At 37.1% G+C, this 27,016-nt stretch overlaps 1 protein-coding gene across 5 annotated transcripts; it reads right to left on the bottom strand.

Moving 5' to 3' along the window:
- Positions 1-134: 134 nt before the first annotated feature.
- On the bottom strand, positions 135-27,016 carry csrnp3 (cysteine-serine-rich nuclear protein 3). 5 transcript variants are annotated; one of them, XM_028022259.1, is made up of 7 exons: positions 26,772-27,016; positions 25,245-25,285; positions 17,933-18,012; positions 8,110-8,278; positions 4,987-5,246; positions 4,361-4,657; positions 135-3,564 (listed from the first exon to the last, which is right to left on the bottom strand). In XM_028022259.1, the coding sequence occupies exons 4-7, from the start codon at positions 8,270-8,272 to the stop codon at positions 2,413-2,415; spliced, it is 1,872 nt and encodes a 623-aa protein (XP_027878060.1). In that variant the 5' UTR covers positions 8,273-8,278; positions 17,933-18,012; positions 25,245-25,285; positions 26,772-27,016; the 3' UTR covers positions 135-2,412. The 5 variants fall into 5 exon arrangements, with proteins under 5 accessions (XP_027878060.1, XP_027878058.1, XP_027878059.1 ...); XM_028022257.1 differs by having other exon boundaries at positions 25,245-25,280; XM_028022258.1 differs by lacking the exon at positions 17,933-18,012.

The following is a 27,016-nucleotide window of genomic DNA, read 5'->3' as shown; positions in this document are numbered from 1 at the left end:
CCTTCTGTGGTCAGCAGAGGGCACTTTTGCACCTACAAATGGCAAGCTTCTAGGTACAGACAATGTGCATTGAAAATGTTTCATAACATCATGTTTTATAAAATGAAATTGAAAACATGTCAAAATACAAGAACTGAAAGTTATGTAGGCTTTATGTACAGTTAAAAACATAACTCGGAAAAACAAAATGAACCATTTTGTGCAAATCCTATGCATTTCACCAAATATGAAACAGAATTAAAGAGATCAGGCACACGAAGCGTTACAATTCACGTAAACTTGCATGAAAGAAAAGACTATTTTAACATATCAAGTTACTTAATACGGACTTTTAGTAAACCACAATAAATACACATTTCATTTAACCATTCATAATAAATACTGAAAATTAAAACAGTAATCCTAAGTGGGTGCAATGCTTTTAAGTACCTTCCCACACTGTACACTTTGGCACAATTTCTATGTATTATAGGCTTGTGTTGATGAAACTGATAACTTCAAAGTTATTCGGGTACTTTCTGGGAGATCCCATCTAATGAACAAATGGTGAAGATTGAATGCTAAACTCAGTAAATTTGAATGTATATTTATAAAATGGAGCACATTCTTGTATTTATGCATGAGCAAGGACTTAATGGGCTTCATTTGAGCTTTTCCATAATGTCTTTGAATTCTACTGAATGTTGAGCACTTCAGTTTCATTCTGTCAATGTTTAGAAATGCCACTATTTATACATTTTAAATGAATAGGCTTTATGACTAAAATGATTCAATAGTTCAACTTATTATGCACAAAAGATGAATCCTATTTAAAATTAGACTTTGATTGTCAACTCTGTGTCATTATTTACCTGAAGAACAAATCTGAGTTCTGCAAAGCAACTGTAAATGAAAACGTTATTCTATGCTGTTTTAAGAACTTATCTTAAAAAGAAAAGCCCAATCATGCCTATTGAACCTCCTTTAGTTATTGTTATTGCAGCAACATAAAAAACAACTTCCTCTTTAGACTGTAAGGTGTAATTTAATCATTTTAAATCAGCCTTTCCTTTGGTATTTAAAGCAGATAAACACTGAAACAGGAAGACTTTCACTAATGACTGTAGCATTTGTAGACAGAAAAGGAATTGTTTCTCAACTAAAAAAAATCTTTTGAATGTACCAAATGGATGTATGGACACTCAATTGAGGCAGAGGGAAAAGGATAGAATGTACACTTTTTTTTTTATTTTGAAAGATCATCGATGTAGAAAATGTGGGTGAGCTCCATGGAACAGAATAGTCTACACCTGCCAAAAAGTCTCTCTTCTGGAAATGGGATCCCCCAGACCTTGAAACACGAATATTTTTTTTAAGGAAAGGAACAACCATAAAAATATTTTGCCATGATAATGACCTCTAGCTCAAGAAAGGAATCAACAGCCAGACTAAGGTGACTCAGTTGTTGAGCACCTTAGTCAATAAGGTGCTTCTCAGAGGAGAGGATGTGTTTTCTGCATTCCATACGTAATATTGTTGCTCTTCTGCACCTTTTGGCGGCATTTTTGCCTGCTTGTGCTCCCTTGATTTTTTCACATGAACAATGTTTACTATTGTAATCTACAAGCTAGAACCAAAGGTACAAAATGGTATATGCCATTTAAAAAACTTTATCTTCAAGGAATCAAAAGTTTTCTGGATTATTTAAAAATAAACCAAAAATATACCTGCTGCAGCTGCTATTTGTGTATGCAATTTTAGTATAGAATTGTTTTAAACATAAGATTTGGTCATTAATAACCAAAGACGTGCCACTGGACCCCAAATAGACTAAGTGCAAAAATCATCAAAATGAAATCACTGGTGACTTGGATTTAAATGAATTCTGAAATCTTATGATTTTGAAGACATAAAAGAAGATAACTGTACATCATTAATACAACTTGTTTTGTAAATGGAGGCAATTTTTCAATGAGTTCCAAATGGCATGCATATTTTTATGAAAACATTTACAATATATATAAGGACACACTTATAATTCAATCACAATAAATAAAACTGACAATTTTTTGCACATACAGCAGACAGAAGTTCAATCTACAGTACAATATTTGTTTGAAACTAGTACTTGAGTTCTGCAAATACAAGCTACATTGCACAGTATGACATTAGTTGTATTTGTATGTTTTATATTGTCTCTTGTGTTTTGGAGTTGAGCACGAACACTGTCATCGAGAAACCTGCATTTGTCAACAGTACCACAAAAGTGTTTCCATCACAAACCTATGGCTTAAGAGTTATAGATGAAAAGTGTGGTATTATTTTGTAAATTGCTCTGAAAGTAGTTTTCAAAAAAGGTAATGAAGATGTTCCATAAAAGTATACCATAGTCGAGTTCAAGCGAGGATGTAATAATTACAAGCTTGAGGGCTTTTAATTGGCTGTGACCTCAGGGCAATGGTCTGGTAAAGGGAGTTTCTTAGTATTGTTTGATAGTAAGGTTACATCAGGATGTTCATTAGCACTTGATTCTTGGGGTGGCTGCTCTGCTGCCATACTGATGATGCTGTCGCTGCTGTAGGACTCCTGGCTGTTGTTGTTAAGGTAGTTTTGAAACTCTGTCTGGTTCTGGTTCTCACGCTGCTCCACCAACATGGCCTTGGACAGTACCTTGGTGTTTTGGTCAGGTGGGTAGCAGCACAAAGTGGCAGCTGGACCGCCTCCATTCAGATTACGGTGGTGACTGGTTGTGTACTCCTCCTCCGTATGATTAGAGTAGCCCGTGAATTCCCCAGACGTCATGCTGAACGGTCCTTGGGCCAAATTGCCATTGGTTGCGCTGACTGGTTCTGGGAATGCTAACGCCTCCCTGTAGGACTCACTGGGCTGACTGGCATGGACATTCGAGTCGGCACTGGTGCTCCCCAGCTGATAGTAGTCAGCAGAGGAAGAGTTCATTATGTAAGGGTTTCCATTTATATGGTTATCATGACCCACGGAGCTATCAGTGTAGCACATCACCGAGGACATTGGCACCACCTCAGTGTGAGAAACTGCTAGAGGCGTCATGTCAGCCTCATAATTCTCAGACTTCCCTGCAGGTTCCTCCTCGTCCTCTGAGTCGCTATTTGCAAAGCTTTGTGTGCTGGAATCAGACAACCCACTACATACGCTGCTGCTGTCCTCCTCGTCTTCCTCATCATCTTCGTTCTCCTCCTCGTCCTCCTCCTCCTCTTCTTCTTCCTCTTCTTCCTCATCCTCCTCATCTTCATCATCCAGAGGCTCCTCCATCTCATCTGCAGAGTGCAGGTGCATTGCAGCCGTCTGTGGGACAGCATCAGACAAAGAGTACTCCAACCTGTGCTGCGACTGCGTGAACAGGTTCCCGTTCCCCATGTCGTTGGTTTCCCCGCAGTAACCGTTGGTCTGGGAGGTTTGCTGCTGTTCGCGGCTCTTCTCCAGCTCCAGCTTCATGATGGTGTGCAGGAAATGGGTTCGAACACGGATAGGATTAAACTCTACTCTTCCAGTTGAATTGCTGCAACCTTCTTTTGTGCAGCCGCATGGAAATGACATCCGATCCACCTGGGAAAAATGCAACACTCTGTGATGCATGCCTTCTCTTAAATGATTTTTCTGTCCTCTAATGTTTTGTCATCAGTCAATGCATTTTTCTCTAAATAGACAGCACAATTCACAAATATGGGCAAGAAAGTGTATTTTATATTGTTGTTTAGTGCACTAACATAATTTCTCACTGAAAGATTTGGAAAAACTCGACCTTAAATTTAAAGTAATTCAGTGGGAAGGTTGACATTTATTATGTAGCACCTGTTTTCAAAACCACAGTTGCCTTTATCCCTCTTTTTTAACTGGACAGGACCAAATCTACACTTTGGTCAATCTTTTGCATTATCTCTCATTTGTCCAGAATCCTGGGTTTTGACTCTTCTCTTAAGCCTTTCCCAAAGGGAGGTTTTGGGCAGATAATTGATTTTGTACCTGGTAAACAATCTTTCCGTTTGTTTGGTCATTTACTTAGAATCATTATCCAGTTGAAAGATCAATAAAGTAAAATAAAGTAATGAATAACTAGTGAAAGCTTTTTAACCCTCATATCAGCTTTAAAATAACTGAATTTCATCTTAACTGTGACATGGGAGAGTTTGGTAAACGCTACCTTAAATGTCTGAAGGTTTATTTTTCACCCTACTAAATACATTTTATCAAATTAAAAAGTTAAACTTTTATAAATCTTTCACTGTGAGAGTATGCTACTGCAATAAAAGACTCAATAGTTTTAAGATTTTTTACATGCTTACAGGGTCTGTCAAGAAATGTGCAAAGATTCTGTATAAAATATGTATTTTGTGGAATTTACCTGACACTTGATCCCTGCAATGCTGCAAGCACACGTCTCAGGGTCACAGAAAAGCCTGCAGTCGCAGCCACAGTCTTCTCTGGACATGCGAATGGCTCTAAGTTCATGCTTCTCCTCCACATCAATCTTCTTCACGCCTGACGAGCGTAGCAGTCCCCGCCGCTTTTTAGTAGTAAGAGGCTGCAGAAAGAAGTACTCATCTACCTCTGTGTTGTCGAGATCAATGTCGTCATCTGAGATGTCTTCTGCTGTGAGCGTGTTGGCCTCTTCTGACTCCATTGTGCCATTCTTAGTCAGCTGAAAAACAAGATTGGAACACGTCCAGGCACTTAAAGTATCAACTGTTTACCTAACGTCTCCATTTCCTTTGAAGATTTAGTTGTGTTAAAAGCCCCAATTGTAATTTTTGGATTGGCAACTCTGCAAACAATTAGGATGTTACAAACTAAGTCAGCACTTTATATTTTTAAGAAATATGTTAGAATTAGATTGCGATCACAAAACTAAATACAGCAACAAATTGCCTTAAATCCTCAGACCAATGACTTCTGTCTGCTGAACAATATATTACAGGCATTTATAGACTGAATTGTTTTATTTTTAATTGACCCATAAAAAGCTTTTACCTTTAGCTTTATTGAGTTGAGTTTCTCTTCCTTCAAGTGATCTTTGAGCATGTCTCTGTGGATCCTCTCCTGCTCCAAGGCAAACTCTCCCAGGGAGTATTGTCTGACACAGCTGTGCCTGTTGGACATGCCCAGAGTGCTGCCACCCTGGCTGGGCACACTGGTGAAGCCCTGCCGCCGGCTGAAGTAGTACACGGTCACATTCTCAAAATGCACCCTTCTTGCCCGCAGGCGCTTCTCCCGCTTCAAGATCGAGTCAGCTAAAAAGGGAAAACAGTGGTAGTAAAAAAAAAAAACTATGAAATCCAAATAAATTGTAAATTATATGTAGAGCACGGTAATTGGTATGGTAATTTTTGGCAGAAGAATTATTGATACTAAAGCTAAACACGCAGTGTCAAACATTCATAAGCACTACTTTGTTTTGATTATTTATAAGCTATCTCATAAGAACACTGCAATAGCTGTGATAAATGTGTTAGTATAAACTGTCACATGGAGTTGATATTGCAGGAATTCTTAAATTTTGTACGGCCTTTTTCTTGCAGTTTTTAACGCTACTTTGGACTCCTCCACATGACGGGCATTTCCGGTGAGTCTTTTTATAGAGTTCTACAAGGGGGAGGTGCAAGAAGGAGGGTGAATTAGGAGCATAAATTATTCTCCGCATGGCCCGAAGAGCAGAGCAGAGCTCGTTCACTCAGAAGCAGCATTCCCAATGTTCAACCACCAACCCCCCTCCTTCAGAGAGAAAGGACAAATGGAAACCATCTGGTTCCTGCAGCTCTCCGTCTCCTACAAGAAGGACAATGATTTTCATTACAGATGTAAGCTGTCATACCTTCCAAAGGAAAAACACAACTTGGTCACAACAAAATTAGGTAGAATGAACCTTTTTTGAACATTGTCGTGTTGGAGATTCTAAGCTATTTCTCTGAAAGCCTAATTATATCTTAGGTGTAAATAATTAACTTAATTTAATTAATTAACATATTCCATATGTTTTTTCTAACTAAAAAAAAAACATATGTAATGTTTTATATCTTCTGATTATATAGTGGTTCAAGAAAAATCTTAAATTGGCCACAAATCTCTTGATTAATTAATCTTTACATTTTTCAACTCATTTTTGACACATTAAGACAAATACTGCTTTGATTAATTTGGATGTTTTGTTAAAAAAAAAATCCCATTCTCTTTTCTACAAAGGATCAATTATTTAGTAAAAATCATCTCATCACATGGACACCGTCTCTTATTAGAACTGACTTTCTTTACGGGCTTTGAAACTAATATAACTTAAAGAGAGACTGGTTTTATATTTTAAATCAAAGTCAAATCAATCCAAGAATCACAGCAGTGTATCATTAGTAGGTCTGCTTTTGAGACATTTAAATTGTACAAAATTTAGTATGGCCTTCACATCCCAGCTGTGATTGCCTTTATTTTTAATAAGCTGAAGGAACAACATCTGCAGATTGTTACGGCATTCTGAAAAGTAATCAAAGTCAAAATGTTGTCTTCTAAACCACAATTGATTTGTGTGGACTTACAGAAAATTATCAGTGACTTTTTAAAATAAATTAGACAAAAATAACTACTGTTTAAAACGAAAGGAATTTAATTCTGCTTTTATTCATTTTAAATAGCTCAAAATAATTTTTTTTCTGATATTTTCATTGTTGAATAAGCATGACTTATAGAAGTTCTTAATGTCAAACATGTTGCTGACAGGTGTTTTAATGCAGCAGTGAATTAAGAGAAACATACTACCAATGCAAAGGTTTACTCCAAGAACGGCTATATGATTATAAATGACTTATTTGATTTTCAGTTGTCCAGCTAACAAGCACATGATTTATGAGCCAGAACAGAGAAATTCAATTTGACTTTAGAGCAATACGTGAGATTTTGTGACAAAGGAAGACATGCACAGGATGTGAAAATACATGATTTGATTTCTGAAGAAGTTAAGAACATTTTTCAACTAAGGTGGTTTGAGGCTGCTTGCCTCTGTTTTCAATTACTGCAAAGTAATTTTGTTTCCTCCACTGAATTAAGATGAAACATCTATCAACATATTAGGAGTATAGTTCTTAAAAATCTGACATCAAAAAAGAGAGTTGTCAAAGAGATAGTCTGTTGATCTTTGCAGTTATATATTTTTTCAGCAATATTAATATGAAGGTATTACAGTAATAGCAACCGTTGCAAATTCCATCAAACTAATTAGCAAAACCTTCCCATTTCTATTCTTCACACATTAGCAAAGCATGCAATGGTGACAGTCTATGAAATATTACGTTCAAGTGTTTATTTGCAATGCACCTTTGATTAATCAGCCAAGTGAACTGCTTGCATTCAGTCAAGTTTGGAAACATATGCAGAATTAATTTATGTCATGGAACAAATACTGTACTTTTGCTTAATGTAGAGTGCAAAAGAAGCACTCCAAACTGTACCATCATTTTTTGAGGTTTGTTAATATCATTAATTAATTCTTCTTTACTGACACCTGACCAACCACTTTTTTTTTTCTTGTCCATCCCATTATCTCTAGTGACCTTTGAACAGTTCAAACTTGTTTTATTTAGCATGGCCAAGAACCTAATTGATTCAAGGACCTTTTCTTAGTAAATACCACCATAGAATTCATTTGTAGTCCTCACTATGACATTTCTACATAATTTGTCTCTAAATTGGTTCAAAATAGTACTACTTCATTTAAAGATATGCTTTTAGTGTACCTCTTCACCAACATTTTTCTTAGTATTATAAAGTCTGTGTATAGCATGGGCACACACAACTCGAGATCAGCTCATTCATCTGCTTAGGCCTGTAAGCTGATGCTGCTCCTAATGAGCGAGTCTGGCTGTGCATGCTTCCTCTTCATCATCAGCACCAGTCTCCTCACAGCACAGCCACAAATGTTAGCTCATTCGAAGATGCGTAGATTGATGTTTAACCTGCATCTTGTAATACCTGTGAGCTACTACACAGGTTGTGAGAATCACACCATTTTTAATGAAAAAAAAAAGATTTTTTTTCCTAATAGGAAAAGATCATTTTGCTGTCAGTAGAACAACAAAAATCGAAGGATATATTTAAAAGAAACAGACTCACGGGTGAAAGGACCTGAAGTTGAGGGGTTAACGCTGTCGCAGCTATCCCCACTCTCACTGCAGGAGACCTCATCATCAGACTCCCGCACAGAGGAGCATGGGGAGGAGGAGGCTTCCACCTCCTCAAATTTTCTCTTCAGTATTCCGCTCATGGCCTGCCGCATCTGCACCTGAACGCGAGAGACAGCAAAAGGGGGCTGCATGTTATTTAATACCCGGTTTAGGACCTTCATAATCCTCAACTCACTCAATTAGCCACCAACCCAGACTGCCCCACCCCCAGCTCCTACCTTCACCCACCCACCCCGGCACGCGTGCACACGCCCCGACACGCACACACACATCCAGTCTTGCTTGCTGATATCCCAGCTTCCAGGCAATCTCTGGGTCATTGATCACCTTGGCACGAAGGAGCAGAGGGGAAATAGTGAAGCTGCTAATTACAAACTACATCTTCCTCACAGGAAGTTAATTCTCCTTTTTGATTGAGAGGTTCAGGGGAAAAAAGAGAGAGACTGGATCTATTCACCTTCCACTGCTGACCATCATAATTAAGTTTAAAACACAATGGTAGGTTCAAATCTTAGAAATACTACATAATATGAATATATTGTTTATATTTCATTTTAACTGAAAAGAAATTTGTAAGTACATGGACACATGTCATTATCAGTGTCAATTCTGAATTGATTGGCAGATGTGTGCTCGTGTTTGTTTCCCATACAGTGCAAATCAAAATCTTCAAAAAACAATACAGTTAGATGTGACTAATTTCTTTGTAATTATTTTTATTCATTTATATGATTTAAAAAAATTCTACGACTAGTGTAGCACAAATAGCATCAATTTGTGTACATCTGCAATGTATGTTGTTGCGTCCCTTATGTAAAAGAATTACAAATAGCATTTCTTTTTAATAATCAGGACAATTTACACTAAAAAGTGTTTGAAACAAATACTGGTTTCTCAACTGTTTGGTAAAAATTTCCATCCACAGTTGCTGGTGAAAGAAAAATTTTACTTCTACACTGTCATGTTGTGCACTTTTGTTTTTAACTTTTATGTAAATACAATGAAGCCAAGATTCTTTGGTATTTTTACCCAAGCTTATGACACCAGGAGAAGCTTACTACTGTCCATGTGTATACCTCATTATAGGAAAATTACAGCAGCTGGAGTGCCAGCAGTATTTTCATACCATATTTGCCACGCACACACTCTGGGGTAAAAAAACTGCTTTTATCAATTCAAATGTTTGTCATTGGCACGTCATGCAAAGGATTTTGTAGCAGACTACGTCAATGTCAACCAAGAGTCCATTAACTCCCCTGACTGATGATGCAATTAGACAAATAAACAAGAATAGGCTCATCAGTCAAATACACTAAAACTAATTACTGTCACATTTAATCTGCCTCTAACACTACTGCATGGCAGACATCAAACACTGCATCATTTTCAATTTTGTTTTTTTTCTCTCAAAGCATTCAGACAGAATGCTCAATCCTTACACAGCTTGCAATATACATACAATTGTATAAATCTAGTCATTAAATATAATAAATATTTAGGCTTTGTTTTCACTGTTTTAACATTAATAATTACATTTTTAAATCACAGAACTGTGCTGCTGAGGTACAGCGAGGCTCGCAATGACTGGCAGCTTCTCCCTGGTTGCTTTCTCTCTCGCCCTCTCTCTCAGAACCTGGAATCAGTAGAGACGACATGCATCTTCAGCCAGTCTCCGCTCTGTCTATCTGCCAGAGCAGCTTGTGGGGGAGTTCCATTCACAGACAGCCTCGCTGTTTCATCTGGGCTCTGCTATCAAGTCATTACAGATGCAAATTCGGTCGGTAAGACATGCTGCCTGAGAGAAAAAAGAGATAGAGGTGCAACCAGGAGAGGGAGGACTAGCTCTGCCAGCCAGAGGGTCATTGTTCCCTGGAGACTGCTGTGGCATGGCATGGCCAGCATTTGGAGAACCTCCAGAGTCAACAGCTTTACCTACAACCAAGGAATGCAAGGCAAGAAAGTCAGTCAGGGTAACCTCACTGAGTAAATCTCTCTTCATGAAGAATTTATAATAACTTGGATAAGAAACAGACAGCGTTATCCTGAACTAGATGCGGTTTATTCTCAGCCCATGCATACAGCTGAAAAGAAAATGAGCCTCTTGCTTCTGAATGAGAAACACAGGACAAATTAATGACAGATTAAATAGCTCATTACATAATTCTCAAAAAAATCTGATTTATAAAAGCTTCTGATCTCACATGAAAAATGAATTGCTTTCACTAGCCACTTCACACCTTCACACCTTGGCAAGCAGGAGTGGAAATTTCCAACAGAGATGACCTGTGCAAATTCTAGCCCATTTTGTACTCAGGGTCTTAATTAGATACCATTGTTGAAAACGTGTCTGTGTGCTTAGCCCTCAGCTAATGCTGCGCTCAGGCTTTGATATCAAAAGTGGTTTCCATGGAGATTCTAATGTACTCTCTCGCAAATAGTGCCTGCCCATATGGCCCTGCTTTCTGTGCTACATACCCTGTGTGAGGGACTCTTAGTAATAAAGAGCAGTCCATACGTCCAACCCCTCCTGGTTTCATCTGCATTCTATTGTGCCAGTATGAAAACTTCAGTGGGGATGACATCATAAACCACAGAGCTGTGGGTGATCCAAGGTGAACCTCTTCAATCATGGCTAAATAAAAACCAGAGATTGTTGCACTTCTCCAACAGCCTTTTCTTTGTCTCCACCGCATTACCACTGATCACAGCTGGGCAAGCACACACTCTTCTCAATCCCAAAGAAATTAATGCAGCAAAAAAAAAAAAAAACATGCTTGGAAAAGCCCCTCCCTGTGTTTGCTTCTATTTGAACACATATTAAGCCGGACATTAACTCCCATCCTTAATCAACAGTGCTCCCAGTTCTCCAGCACACTTTCATCACGAATGTATTTTGTTTCTCTTCATCATTCACAAAGTTGACAGAGAAAGGCTCACAACGCTCATCCAGAGTGATGCCAACAAGCCTAAGGGATCTGGAGCAAGTCATGACACATCAATCCTACTGTGACCACTTCTATGTGTGTGTCTAGGTGCGTGGGGGTGTGCGTGTGTGTGTGTGAGCCCTCACAGGAACAACTGACCTGGATCCACTGGCCGAGTGTGACTCCTCTCACCTCTTCTCACAGCGCTACAACCACCCAGACACAAATGTGGCCACTCAGAGAAGGTGAAACATGATGAATGGAAAGATTCTCATTTTGTCTCAGCCCACTGACTTGCAGCGACCCCTGAGCTTCCCGGGCATGAGAAAAAGGGAGAGCAGAGAGTGCAGGAGGTTGAGGGAGACGAGTAATTTTCCAGCTCTGCCTGCGTTGTCGGTAACATATGCTTTATTGTTGCGAGACGACAGTCTTTCTCACTTCAACTGCCTCTTCTATCACTGTGTTGCACTCTCTCTTCGCTTTCTATCTTTGGCCGCACAAAGGCTCATTAGCTGCAGCCGGGCTGAAAGACAGGAGCCTGACTGGAGCAGAGAGTGGAGCAGGGAGCAGAGGCAGCCTGTGAGATCACATGGGTGGGATGTTTGAGAGAGAGAGAGAGGCAGAGTCAGGCGTGCTTCTGCTACTGCTGTCTGCAGATATTTTTACCAACACAGGGAGGGAGGAGGACTAGGAGGAGACCAAGGAAGGAGAGTTATTGGTGTGTGGGGTAGAAGGAGCAAAATGTTAAAGAAACTGATGAGAGGAGGTGTGTATGAAAATGGGGCAAGGAGTTTAAATAGGAAATGCACAGATGAGGGGATTTAGTTGGGAACAGTAAAGGTAAGGAGGTAGTAATAGGAAGTGTGGTTGGATAGACAAAAAGAAAAAAAACATCTGATGCCAAAAACATCTTTGAGAAAAGAAGAGAGGGTGGGGTCTCCAAAAAACAAGAACCCTTCCAATCTCTTTTGATCCCAGCCTAAATCAAATCAGTCAACAAAACACACACTGGTTCAAATGTAAACAGCCTTCTATAAAAATGTTTTCTGCACAAACACCGTCTAGCTTGAAGAGATTGACAAGCAAATGTCAGTGTAAACCGCTTCATCCACAGGAAATAGGATTTGTCTGCACCAGAGTGCATGTGCTCCTGATGCTTCCTATGCCAGGAAGTTCTCCTGAAGAGTTAGTGGGGCCCCCAGTTGTTGCAGTCAAAGAGCCACAATTCCTTTCTTGCACTCAGTTGGATCGTATGTCAACATAAAATGTCCAGCACGTCCTCTTTCAGGATAGAATTAAGCATAGACATTTTTCACCCTCTTATAGAGAGTCCTGAATTACAGTCATTACAGACACATGGCAATTCCAAGCCACAATTACACCACCCCTTAAAGCGTAAGATGGCAAAGACCCTGTCTGGCCATTGCCTTCCTACTCAATTCAACTCAATTCTCATCTGCTGTACTCTGTCAGGGATTTCTCACATTAAGCTGGATTTCTCTGGCTGAATTTCAGCGGAGCCAATCGGCAAACAGAAGGAGGTGTCGTGAATGATCCTGTCGATTTCTTTTGGCAGTAGTTTGGCAATAGCAACAGAGGAAGTGAATAAAAAAAATATCTAGCAATTAATGTCAAAACAATAAGAACGTATGAGATAAAACATTTAATTGCCCTACTCCTCGTAGAGTTATTTACAGAGTTTGCAATTTTCAGTAAGCTTCATCAAGGTGGCGGATTACACATGTCATAGCCAAACATTAGCGATTGGATAAAATGAGATCCATTTATTTAAAACTTCAACATAGTCCATGTTTCCAGGAGACAATTATTTCTTAATAGCCTAGGGTCCAGACTCTCTGTACAATGTAAAGCATAGACCAAGGGACTCGTTTTTACTAGGCTGGCAAATATCAGTTTTTCTTCAGTATTTACTGCATATGCCAGAAAGAAGGTTATAAAAAAAAGAAATATGTAATCCTATCAAAAGTTCTAAATAGTACTTACTGGTGTTACATTGTGACTCTTTAAAACAGCTTAACTATACAGTTTCTATTTTCTCATGCTCTACATCATCTCTATTAACCTCGCTAAGTCTCGGCTTTACTTTAATGCCTTTTTGCCCAATCAATACATCACTTCTGTCCTGTAATGCTGTCAATTACATCAGGTTGTGGCGTCATATTAGAAATAGCATGTTTTGCTTTCAAAAGGCACTACAGATGTCTCAAATTTGACCTTTAATCTCTTTTGACTGTTTTTCTGCAGCTATTTTCAAAATGTCCTTGCTAGACTAAAGGTATAGTCTAGCAGTCACTCTTTGATGACAAAGAGTGACTTACCACATGAGTTAATGTAAGCCTTATAGGAACTATCCTAATTTGGCCTTGTGAAACTCCAAGAAGCTTGATGTTCCTACAACATATCTTTTGTTGGCACATTTGGACATGTGCTCCATGTCGTCCAGTAACATTCTTTGAGTACATGTCACATTCAGTTGTTCTGATGGTCCCAAACAGGAGGAAGGCAAAATCACACTAACAGACTGAACTTCCATAAATATCACATAACAGGGACAAACAACGCAGGGGCATGGAGAGCAATCACAGAAGCCAAGATGAAGTCAATCATAATGGGAAGAATAAGCAAAAAGATGAGCAATATTTGGAACAAAGAGAAGGTGATTCTCAATGATAAAATGTGTTGTAGCTGTGATAGGAGCATGAGTCAAAGAGCGTAGGGAAAATGACTGACAAAAAAAATGTGAGAATGCAGTAAAGAAAAACAGAACTCAGACAAAACCAAAGGAGCTTGTGAATATTTTTTTTCTTTATTTTGCCTACTTGGTTCCTAAAGCAATTAAAAGTGAGAATCTAGACATCTATACCCTAAACCAGAAAGGAGGTGTGTTGTTGTAGCAGAAATGCAACTTGGTTCTGTGAAAGGAAACAGCTCATCTGACCCCGCTGGACACTTTTTTCTAGCTTATTGTGCCAATTCTGATGCTGAAAACTGATTGATCAAAGCTATTCCCAATGTTTGGGCAGCTCCCTTTAACTTTAACCTCTCTGAGTAGAAATTAGACTCAGTGTTTGGCTGAAAAATTCCTTGATTTTGACTTCTGAGATAAATAAAACAATTTAAGCCTTCTATTGCTGGCTGTAAACCTTCCCCTAGTGGTAGATTTTATAGTACAATTAATGCAATAATAACTGATTTTGGGTTTAATTCTTTGTTTTTGTTTAAAAATACATACAAAAACAATTCTTGATTCCAACAACAATGAACTCTTGCTTCTCTTTTTCTTATAATATGTAGTTTAATATTTAGTCAAAACGTTGATAAACTGTCTTTAAATGATTTGAAAAAAATCTTCTCCTCCTGAGAATTACACCAAAATCCCCTTGTTTCTTTTCTATGCGATGATTACCACTCAAGTGCTTTGAAATCTTTTAACATAATTGAATTACATTACATCTGATTGCCACCATTTTAATAAATATTTGAATCCTTTTGATATATATTTATATACATATAAAACTTTAAATCATCCCATTTATTAGCAGTTGCTGGTCTGGTTAGCTGTTTATATCTGACATTTCACATTACAGTGGTCTTTTTTTAAATATGTGGTTTGCACGCAGGAAGCAAGCGGAGGACTACAGACTGTACACTGACAGAGCTTGCTGAGCTCTCTAAACGCACAGCTGGCTATTACTGCCGAATCAGAATGATCACAGAAGCATTTCTACAACACAGCAGTAAAGAGGATGCACTAACTCTACAAACACACACACCTTAAGAGACACAAAGCCATAAAGAGTTTGCCTTATAAATTTCTGACATAAACATAGCAGTACATTTTTATTCTGAAAACTATAAAAACACTACACTGTAAATTACATGGACACTAAATGGCACGAGCTACTCAGGCTAATGGAAAGCTGCTGTCCTTATCAACATCACGCTTTCCTAAAAGATCATTTTGCAGTTATTGCGTGTGCCTCTCTCTCCTCTTTAAAAAAATCAATGCCACTGACTTAGTCATGCTAATACACAGGAACATGAGCCAAAGTGATTCATTCCTACTGGATTTCTGTTGTCTAGTAACAGGGAAGACTGTGTAACTTAAAGTCAATTTTATTTTGAAATTATTATGTCAGTTTTAAATTAAATTAAATACATTCTTTTGATAATTGTATAGCTAGCTTGGACTGACATAAATGTATACCAGGTAGTTTATAACAGACATTTCAATGCTGTATAAAAACTTAAATTTTTGAATTGATTTGCAGGTCATTATTCTCTTGCAATTCTTATGCATACAACACACAGAAAACAGAAAACAAGACATAAAATAATTTCAAAATCCTACTGCTGCAAAGCATCTCTGTGTCAGAACGTCTTCATCTACTCGACACCATCTAAATCTCAATCGATTCTTTGTAAATCATGCTTGAAAAAAAATCATCCTGCTTTTGCAAACCTATGTATGTGGCGTTTTCTTAACTCTCCTGAAACTTTAATAGATACTGTCCATTATTTAAGTGAGTTTAACATCAACCTTTTCTTTACTAAACACTCCAGGGGGATAGGCTATAAAACAGAATGAGAATGAGCAAAAGCATCTTATTACCATAAGTGGAGGTACTGCGATGCTGCGGGGTTTCTTTTCTTCCAAAGATGGCATCATGTGTGCTTTGAAATACTTTGAGATTTTATATAAAAACATTTTACTCTTTTGCCAGAAAACTCAATATAGAACATGTTAGTTCATATTACAACAGAAGACTAATGCGATGAGAGTGGACACAAGACTATGGGCGTCTATTGTGTAAAGATAAATGTTAAGATATGCTGCTTTCTGTAATTCTCTGTAGTAATTTAGTATAGCTGTGGGAGTAAGCTAGAGTATGCCGATGAAACCCACACATGCATAGGGAAAACATGCAAACTCCATACAGAAAGACCTTTAGCCTGGAAGTGTAAACCTTGTGAAATGTTATAGCAAGAGATGTAATTAAAAACAAAATAAAATTAGTGTCCAGTTAGCAAAAGGGTATTAAAGGTTTGGAATATCAAAAAAATTCTGTAAGAGACAACACAATAAAAGAAGTTTGTCCTAAGGTATTTAGCACATCTTAATTATACCAATAAATTTGTTCTGAATGTAAAATATGTTTTGTTTGTTACTGTAATTTTTTATTCCAGAATCTTTACTGGCAAGTTTTAGTAAACCATCTCATCTGTATTTCCTCAAACATATGCTGCCCTATTACATAAAAATGTAAAACATGAGCTGGAGCGATGGCTTTTGTTACACCATTGCACCAGCGACGGTGACCTATATTTGCTCTCACTTCGAGTGGCTCCATCAACTGACAGAAGAAAATTGAAGACAGCAGGCAAAAAACAAACAAACAAACAAATGTTTAGAGATTATCTAATTATATACGTAGAGCCATACTGCAATTGAGGTAATTTGTAAAGTGTGGCAAATAGACAGTAAAATGTGTAATATAAAATATCCTAACAAAATCTATTATTTAATGGAGCAAAAAGGGGCAGGAGTGTTGCCCCAGTCATTCAGACATAATCAGCATCATGCAGTCTGGGTCTGCATTCAATAAAAATGCAACGTTTAAAACCTACTTTAACAGCACAGAAGAGAAAGGGTGTAAAACAAGGCTGAATCATTCCACCTGGCTTGTTTATCACCTTCATTACTGTCCTTCTCTAACACAGTAATGCCACATTATGTTCAAATACCACAAAGTCCAGATGGCAGATTATTTAATATACTGTATTGCAGTCATGATAAAAGAAAAACACACAGCAAAAATATTTGTGTATCATGATAAAATAAACCTAACCTGATACTTGAGTATTAAAATATACAAATAAAATTAAGTTAATATAACAAATTCACACTGATGTTCTTATGACGATAAAGGGTTTTAAACTGCACCCATTCCAATTTAAACCTAATTACAATTGGAGGCAACTTTAGGTTTTTTAGGCTGATACTGTCAAGAAAATTCATATTTGGCATGTTAACAGTAGGCTGTAGAGTTTGAGATGTTGCTCACCATTTTCATTTGACCATTTCAAATTTGCTAGGAATGGGGGTGTGTGACCCTTATTGGACCACCAGAAACTGTTTCATGTGAGCTGCAATGAGTCCTTGAATTACTCAAATGATTTGATTAAAAATAAAATCCTCAGGGCAAAATCTCTTGCCATGAGTTTTCATTTCCTATTTTATTTTGCCCTGTGCTGATGTGTTTCACAGGCAACAGTTATTGCTGTTGCACAACAGACTTCGGTGTACCTTAACTATGATGGAAAGAGACAAGAGATAAGGAGTGGAAAACCGGAGGAAAAAGACCCAAAACATTTCAGGGTTTGGGTCTCAGTCAAAAGCAAACATGCTCTACAGTGAAGCGAGTTAGCTTAACATCACAGCGTGGTGCCAACAACAATTTCGCAGACGCATGTATTTCTGAATAATGAAACCTGCAGACGTAATCCATCTATTGTTGGAGCTGCAGGCTGATGGATCATCCTGAATCACTGAGACACAACGTCTCATTTTTTAAGAGCGACTTGTTTAAAGAATCGTACAATATAAAATACAATCTGTTGCAAACTAATGTTATCCAATATTATAGAACCCAATATTTCAAATCAGTGTCAAACTGGGCATATTAAGCAAAATAAATTTTATCACCTCAAGTATAATTAAATCTGAAGCAATGCTACTAACAAGCATCCCACAATGCTAAAAATAGGCAGAATTGTACAAAAGGCTTTCAAAATTACTGGACTTACTGTATGTGGTAGTATGTGGTCTGTGTGTCCATATGTACAGGAACACCTCTGACGTAGAAAAGGTTTCTGATTTGTGAAACCTGTAAGTTGTGAAAACAAATATTGGAGATTCTTAATATTTTCAAAAGTATTGCAAAACAATTGTATTTTATTGTTATCTTTAACTTAGTGCTGTATATTATCTGGTATCTTTTATCATTACATCTTTATTCAATGTGCTTCTGCCAAGTGACCATGTCATCAAATATGGCCGGACACAAAGTACTTCCACAGTGATGCGGAGCACAATTATACATCCCAGGTTGCTTTGAAGTTCTTATAAGGTCTTTTCTTACCCGAGAATAGTCAATATAGTATAATATGCAGTTACAACTATGTCAGCACAAAGAAAAATCTTACAACTCCTCATCCTCATAGCCATTCTTAGGCCATGTGTTGGTCTCATCCACCATACTCCACCATAAATGGTAAAACCAAATGGCACAGAGAGGAGGAGAGAGAAAGCAAAACTCAGGTCTCAGCTGGACTCCCCTGAGGAAAGGCTGTGGCCTGGATGATTATGCTGCTACTGATGATGTCAGTGGAGGATCACAGGCACTGACAATATACAAAAATATTTATCAGATATTCATTTTGTGGAATGTTATGCATGGATCTATGCAGGATCTATGCAGGTTTTTGGATCTATGCATCAAATACGAATGGATGCATTTGATCGATAATACAAACAGCTAAAATCAGTATAATAATCAATAGTAGTGTAGTGAACTTCAACAATTTCACTGAAGCGTGATTGATAAATTTGTAGATCATCTGTGTTTGCGTATGTCCTGTCGGATGTACAAATTATGCAAATAAATAATTAGTGAATGCCGAAGCCTCTTTTCTCATTTGGCTTTGGAAGAACTGCACAAGTATATGCAAGCTAAAAATAATAATAAAAGCAATCTCCAATTAAACACAAAGGAATCCATTGAAGGAAACATTGCAACATCTACAGATTTATGCAAATGAGATTTTCACATGCGCTCTGTACAATTGTTAACGTGCACTGTGCCTGAGGCTGCAGACAGATCTGCTCTGCACACATGAAAGAAGGGGAGGGGAAGGGGTATAGGTTGTGGAGGGAAGTGGGGGGGCTGTTGGTGGAGAGACGTGAGCCCCCCCTCCCACCCCCTGTTCAGCACTCAGCACGAATCAGAGCTGCAGCCTGGTGACGCCTGCTGCAGACTCTCCTCTGCAGCTTCAGCTCTCATTGATCTGTTCTTCCTCCTCTTAGAAACAATAAAGGAAACATGGCTGTTGATTAGCCACATGACTATACACATGCACTATTTCCACTGTAATATCTTATTAAATCAAGAGCTGGAGATGGCGGACAGGCTCTTGGAAGGCCGACATATATTTGCATTCGGCTAAATAACTGATATTCTGTGAAGAACTTGTTGATAGTTTTGAGCTCACAAACTTTCTGATTCCTGACAAGATTGTGGATTTTAGATCAATCTTTCACACCAAACTACATTAGCAATTTTTCTTTAATGAAACATGCCTAAACTAAAGCACTGCTTCGTCTCAGCTGCCTTTTGTTGTTACAATCGGTGATCAAAATACAAAAAACAGCAGACAGGCAGCAAAGCAGATGCTTCGCACTCAGCCAGAAGTTTTGATTTGCTGTAATTTAAGTCTCACGCTGTCGAGGCATAATCAGGTACTCTCACCCTCATGTCAATCACAATGCATGCCTAAATTATTCATAAGTCTATCATTTATTTATGACTATATTTTCCCATGCTGCCTGAAAGTTAGCAAAAGTCAGCTCACTGGCAGAAACAGAGCTGCCAAAGCCTTTCACAGAGACACAGGGCTGCTTTTATCTTTCACACAGGCTGAGGAAAGCTGTGGGATGTGGAGTTCACATTCCGCAGACAAGCCTTATCATTTATATATAGCCAGTATCATGGAGAGATCTTGAATAATTTTTTATATGCAAAATATCCACAGTTATCTGAGAGAAATTGGGAAGTAGGGCAGCTCTCACTGCTATTAAAATGTATCATGAATTAGACTCAGATTAAAAACCACAAGCGACAGGAACTACTTAATGATGTGGAAAGTGTTGAGGGTTAGTATCTTAAATTCTACAATTATGAATGAATGTTTTGATTCTTGAAAAGAAAACACAGCCAAAATCTTCATTTTGAGATTGTGAAATTGTCTGCCATTTCAATAATTTATAATAATTGCAATAATGCACTTTTTAAAATAAATGATAATGGAAACCAGAGGTTGTAATTAAGATGTTTATTTACATAGCACTTTTTATCCACCAAATGTAGCTCACACAGTGTTGCTTTATGATATGGTTGTCTACCCAGAGTGGCAAAACCCGGGGTTTGCCATGAGGCATAACAGATAAAACAACCAATGAAGATAATTTTATAGGACTAATGATAATAGGGCTGCATGGCACAGCAATTATTAACCCTGATGCCTTGCAAGCAAAAAAAAATGTTGGATTCGAACCTCTTTCTGCAAGGCGTTTGCGTGGGTTTTCTCTAGGTCCTCTGGCTTTGTCTCACAGTACAAAAAACAGACACATCAAGCTAATATGTATCTCTAAATTGCTCTGAGGTATTAGTGTGTGCATAGTTGTCCTGTGTTGTTGTGCTGCTATGTAATGGACTGCCTATTTGTGTGTTCAGTACATGGTAATGGTTGCTCCTCATTTGTTATTTACAATATAAGCAGTATAATAAGATATTGCTGTACACTACAGTTGATAATGTCTAATCAACTTTTGCTCTTCCGTAGTTCAAAATCTTACAAATGTTGACTGTTCACACCTCAACTAGATAATTATATGCACAAAGTATAAGACAATAAACCCTTTATTTTTCTGTTGCTCTTTTGGCTCTAGATCAAGACAAGCTGAGATATGAAAGCATGTAAAGCACAATTTAAAGTATATACAGTGGTAAAAACTGAACTGGATTTTTTTAATGTGCTATTCAGCCTTTGTTATTTAGCATCTTTAATACATATTTACAGTACATTGTTGCTAAATTAGCTCATTTCTCTGTCCACTTAACTGATCATTATTTTGTATCACAATAATCGTAAAATACCAGCAGTGTAAATAACCAATAGGATGTGAGTGATGGTTAACAGTGAGCTGACAAAGGCAAAAATATATGCACCCTTTAGGATTTGCTGGCAACAGACCAGTCTTTCTAAACAGGTGTCATGGCAACATCTCAGGAAAGAGCGATCTTGAACCGTGAAAACTCAGCACCGCTTAGCCAGGAAGGAGCCAAACACACAAAAAGAGTCACATCAAAAGCTCCTAAATTGGAAACATGAACCCTGCAGAGACTCGCAAAGCTGCTCTGCAATCTGAAAGGTTGATATTAGTTCACACTCAACCTTTGATGAAAATGTACTTCATCGATGCAGTTGCATACATTTGGGGTTTCTAACAAAAAAAGTACATAAAAATGTGCTGTGGCGAACAATAGAAAGCACACTGAATGGGAAATGAATTACTGAGGCAATTTTTTTTTTCCTCTTATGTCACTAATGACTATATAAAGTGATGCAAAATACCTCCCCTTGTCATTAGGGGGTCCAAATCTACCTACTTGATAGCGAGTCAAATAAATCTCAATGTGGATAACATTTTATGTTTCATCAAACAGCAACAATAAAGCTAAACCAGCAACTGGTTTAGCTTTAGTACAGTCAAGCAGTCATAAAATTCCTTGATGTTTATACATAATATGCATATCAATTATTTTCTTATATTTTTCCACTGGTTAACTATTTAAATATTGGAAGCCGACAGAAATAATTAAAAGAAATTAATCCACTTCTATTGTGTTGGGATTTTTTTTTCTAGTACTGATTAAAGGAAAATATAAAGGAATGTTCTGCATTTTAACATGACCTCTGGCATTTATTAACTAAAATATCAAAACTACAGGTTGAAAAGCACACAATAAATTCTAATTTCTACAGCTCCACTAATTTCCAAAAACATAAAACAACTTTTCAACACAAATACCTGAAGTCTGATCTATAACCCTTCTTCAAAATCGTTCTGTGAAGGTGAGACCCCTTGATTCTTATTTCCCTAATCAAAGGAAGCTGAATGGATTCACCCATGTGTGTGAAGCTTTGTGTGCAGACAACTCAGCCAAATTAGCCTCCTGATGTGAGATTCTGCTTAGTGCTGTTAAGCCATGACACCTTCTCTGTGAATTTTTAATGGAAACATTTACTGGTATCAAGCTTAAGCCATCTGTGCTGAGGTTTGCAATACTGGCACAACTGAATCACTTCTTCAGATAAGACACTGTCTTAATTGACCAGCTTTTTCATGCGTAAATACATCTACTTAATGTTTCAGTTTCCTTTAACTCTGTGCCACATGTACTAATTAAATTCTGCTCTAAGGAGGTGGCTGGGTGCAAACTGACTGAGGAGAAAAATGGATGGAGAGAGGAAATCTCAGTATTAGAAAAGGAGAAAACCTACTTGCCAAAATCACACACAACAGGTATGAAAAGGGTTTTAGGATTTTTTAACCTCCTGTTGCAATACAATTGCAGCACTGCATAATTTCTGACAGCAGCAGCTGGCAGATAACCAAACACAATACCCCTGGCACAATATGGCGTGTCGGGGCTGTGTTTCTGCAGCGTACAAATGTACGCAGTATTAGAAAAAATACTGCAGCATCGTCTTACCAGACAAGGGAACAAATTTTTGTCTTTCAAGGCACACGTTAAGTTTAAAATTCCAAAAGTCATCCAACATTGTCAAAAGCCAAAATATAACTTCCAAGTCCTGAACTGTGAATATTGTGTCTCAAATATTATAATTTCTCAAATTTATCACTTAGTTACAGTGCTATTTTACATTAAAGTATTTGCTAATGCATTAGTTATTAATATGGTGAATGAGATTTATTTATTAGAGGGATTTAACTTAAATATCTTCAAAAACAGACTAATAAAACAAAAATATATGCTAAATATTAACCAAATCACACAAAAAAACAGAATTTTATGATCCAATTTATTGTATGCTTTTTAAGAAAAGTGTCTTTTTTTCATGGAAGGAACTAAGGTGTAGAGAGTTAATGATGAAAATAAAAGACACTTTCAAGAATATGGTTCTAAAGTTACTTTGCATCCATTAACAAGGAATATAAGCACACCTCAGATTTATTAATTGGTTATTTCAAAAAATTCTTATGAGATAGTTTATCACATTACAGAATAATATCTAGCTTTTGCAGTAGGTAATTTATTTTAAGTCATTATTTAGGCTCTTTCCGAAGTTTCAGCATATCCACTCGTCTGACAGCTTCAACTGATTTTTTTCTAAGAAAACTTCGGTGTGACTTTGAGTGCTGTACACAATGTGAGCTATGACGCTAGGGGGTTTAAATGTGTATGGTTGATTTATAAATATATATATGTCAAACATAATTGTGTGTAATAATTTACATTTGAATATTTTGCATGTATTTGTAATTATAATAAGACCTGGATTTGGACTCTTCAAACAAAACAAATTTTAGCAACATTTTGGATAGTGTGAATAGCTGTTGTTCAGAATTTCTTGAACATTTCTGAAACAAAGAACAAACAAAGGTTTTCATCATTTATACAGAATGGCCTCTCAATGGTTTAACGAATAAGCAATAAAATTGTACTTGCTGTCAAACTAACAAAAAGTAGATATTAATCAGTCATGACTTATCAGTCTACTATAAATACTGAAAGGAGTTTAGTATTGCTGCTTCTCTGACAGTCATTTTTAATCCATGTTTTACATCACATAGTTTCTCATTACTTCATACTTTGTAAAAGGAAATTAAGTAGCCTGATATATAATTTTTCTCCAAGTGGCATGAACTGTATTGCAGTCTGCTTCTCTTCTGTAGCTTCATTCAATGTTTTGTCAGATGTAGGGATTCTGGGTAGCTTGTTTTGAATTGGATTAATGTTATTTAACTTATGTATATACAGAGGTGGTTAGTACCAACTTAAATTTACTCGAGTAACTTAATGAAACAAATATACCTTTAGAAGTATTTGTAATGCACCATACTTTTTACTTCTGCTTAACTGATATAATTTTTGAAGAAATGCTAATTTTACTTGATTAAAATTTCTGGCTACTCTACCCATGTGAAGTTACTATTCTAAACGAAGAACAAACACATTTTAACCAAACTGCAAACAGATATGTCTGGTGAGACTTTTGGTTTGTTACCAAGATGAGATGAACCTGTTGTGCCATTTGTGATAGTAAACAGTAGATATTATCACTACTTTGCACCCTTCTAACATCTATGTACAGTAAATATTCATTTCAAAAGTTTTTATGTTGTGGAAAACAAAGATTTGGTCTAGCTGCCATGGCTTCTTTTTATGCATGTCGAAAAATATTCCAGCAATAGCAACAAAATTTATAAATGCAACAAAGATGTGAAATAGATACAAGTGCTACTCAAATGTTGCCCTGAAAATATGCTACTTAATCTCATGCTTCGCAAGAGAGATGCTCTGCCTGCATTGAAGAAGATTATCTCACCTCACCATGCTGGATGCTTGAAGTTAGAAATATTGTCTCAGTGATGTAATTAACTTCTAGAACTGTACTTGGATGTACTCAAAGGCTATATGGAGAACTGAACCTTAAACCCGAAGTGATCAGGTGATTATGTCATCGTGGTAAAAGCAACTTACTCTGCTCTTTCACACATAAAACACAATTTTAAACCCTTAATCTCAACACAAATACATCATAAAAAAACAGGAACACATCATAAACAGTACTCATACTTCTTGTGCTTCATTTCATCACAGTTGTACTCACATAAAACATGTCTCTGCTGTCATACATGGCAAGATAAGGATCTGTGTGATAACAGTTTTAATATTACGTCTGAAAAATGTAATTCAAAAGAGGAAAACCTGAAATTCATATGAATGTCCAAGTAGATATCAGTTAAAATTCAATTCCTATATTACAAAAAAATAAAACATATTTGGCACAACACAGTTGAGAAAAAGATGCATCTCTTGTGTCAGTGAAACAGCTGTCTTTATTCACTAAACACTTGTCTGCTCCAACATCACACCCTGTCGCTGTTATCAGCCAGTCTTTCGTGGCATCTCAACAACAGTTGTGTGAGCTTTGAATACCATCCATCTCGTGGGGATAAATTCAGTATGTTAATGGGTTTTGAACGTCAACAATATAATTTTCAAACAGCAAAAACAAGATCTGATCTTACCTTTAGTTAAATGTGTTATAATGCGACGTCCCACTTCTATTCTGTGGAGAATAGAGAAGAGACACACACACAATGTTTGTTAATACCTCTAGCACGTCTTAAACTATGCAATTGATAAAGAGATTATGCACATTGTGGCCCTGGGAAATATGGTTTATGCTGTTTGTTGTTGCATCTGATGTGAAGTGCTGTAGAGAGACACTTGGAGTAATTATGCTGTAACGCTCTCTGTTATCACAAATGACAGTACGGAGGCTTTGTTAGGAAAACTTTGCCTTTTCTGCATTGACATACAAATGATTGTCAGAGCATCTTCTTAACTGTATGAGAACCAGCCTTCTTTTTATTCCTGTTTGTGAGATGGAGGTGGAAGAGAAGCAGGGGTGTCTCCAGAGCGTCCCCATCCTCTTCCACACAGCACTCTGCAAACAAGACCCTTTTTCTACTCTAATCTGGATAAAAAAGAAAAGAGCAGCTGGCTATACACTGCTGACTGTGTTTCTTGGCATCCCAGGTAAAGATATGTAAAAAAAAAAAAAAAAAAAGGCCTGTTCAGTTTTGTGGAAGAAGCCCTGATGTTTTTTTTTTTTTTTTTTTTTTTGTGTGTTATAAAATTTTGATGATTTAATTCCAGATACAATGCAGTATAACTTTTGGCAAATAGTCAGTTGTTCATATTATCATACTTAACAGCAGCCATGCAGCCTTTCTTCAACATGCTTGTCTTTTGTTTTACCTTATCTAGAGTTTTTGATTTCTCTAAAGTTGAATACTATTCTCACCTGTTTAGCCAACTGCCTTTCTTGTAACATTAAGACAAAAAGGGTATTTTTTTAGGGATGCCTAACAAACAAGAAGTTGACATTGAGATGGTTGTTATGAAAACTTGGGAAAGAGTCTGTTCTCTTGTCTTTCCCATTTTGAAGATTATTTAAAATAATGGCAAAATCTATCCATCCTAATAAAATGCAAGACACAACTAACAAAACAAAATAACTTTTTGAGTTAATTTTATCTTAAATAAGTTAATTTGTTATTGGTTAAATTTGTGCCATAATTTATTTAGTTAAAAATTTGAATCAACATGAGATTTTCAATTAAACATAATATTGAAAAATATTTCATTTGTCTATTAAACAGGTTTGCCTGGATTGCCAACACATCTTATTTTTAGTACCTAATTTACAGATGTGTGCTCTAAAATTGCTTTCTAAAAGACAGGAAGCTTTAAAATGAATCCATGTTGGTCTCACTATATCACGGTCCGTCTGTTGAGTCAAAAATATAAGAAGCAATAATGACCACAAAGTGACAGCTGAGGCGTGGTGCCTGGTATAGCTTGACAAATGAACCACTTAGGAATTGTTCCCTGCAGTATTAAAAAGTAACAAACCAGCATAAAAAAACACATAAAATACTTGAAGCCACAAATAAAAGATGTAAAAGAAAGAAATTATGAAAAATCAAATTTACCTCATATCAATATGTTTAAATGCAGGCCTGTCACCTGTAATCGTTCATACTCACCATTCATTTCGTTATTATTATCAGTATCCTCCTGCCTGACGCCCCATGAAGCTCTGAGAGTTCATAATTTTTTTCCCTCCACCATGATCCAGTTTTACCTTGCAGAATCCTTTATTAAGCAGAAAGCAGTGAACCTAGAGCCAGTTTCCAGCACAGTATACTGGGCTGACCGGTGCAGCTGTCGCATACAGTAGTGCTTATACAGGCACTTCTTCCGGCTGCTCGGGGAACAATGGTGCAGAATC

The sequence above is a fragment of the Xiphophorus couchianus genome, chromosome 7, assembly GCF_001444195.1.
Source record: "Xiphophorus couchianus chromosome 7, X_couchianus-1.0, whole genome shotgun sequence".
NCBI classification, from domain to species: Eukaryota; Metazoa; Chordata; class Actinopteri; order Cyprinodontiformes; family Poeciliidae; genus Xiphophorus; species Xiphophorus couchianus.
This window is presented reverse-complemented; position numbering and strand designations above follow the sequence as displayed.

Excerpts from the sequence above, each read along its gene's own strand:
- csrnp3 (XM_028022257.1), bottom strand. Across the intron at positions 8,279-17,932 it reads ACCACATACTACCACATACA|GTGCAGATGCGGCAGGCCAT; the intron begins GTAAGTCCAGTA and ends TCTCGCGTTCAG. Across the intron at positions 4,658-4,986 it reads TCAACTCAATAAAGCTAAAG|CTGACTAAGAATGGCACAAT; the intron begins GTAAAAGCTTTT and ends CTTGTTTTTCAG.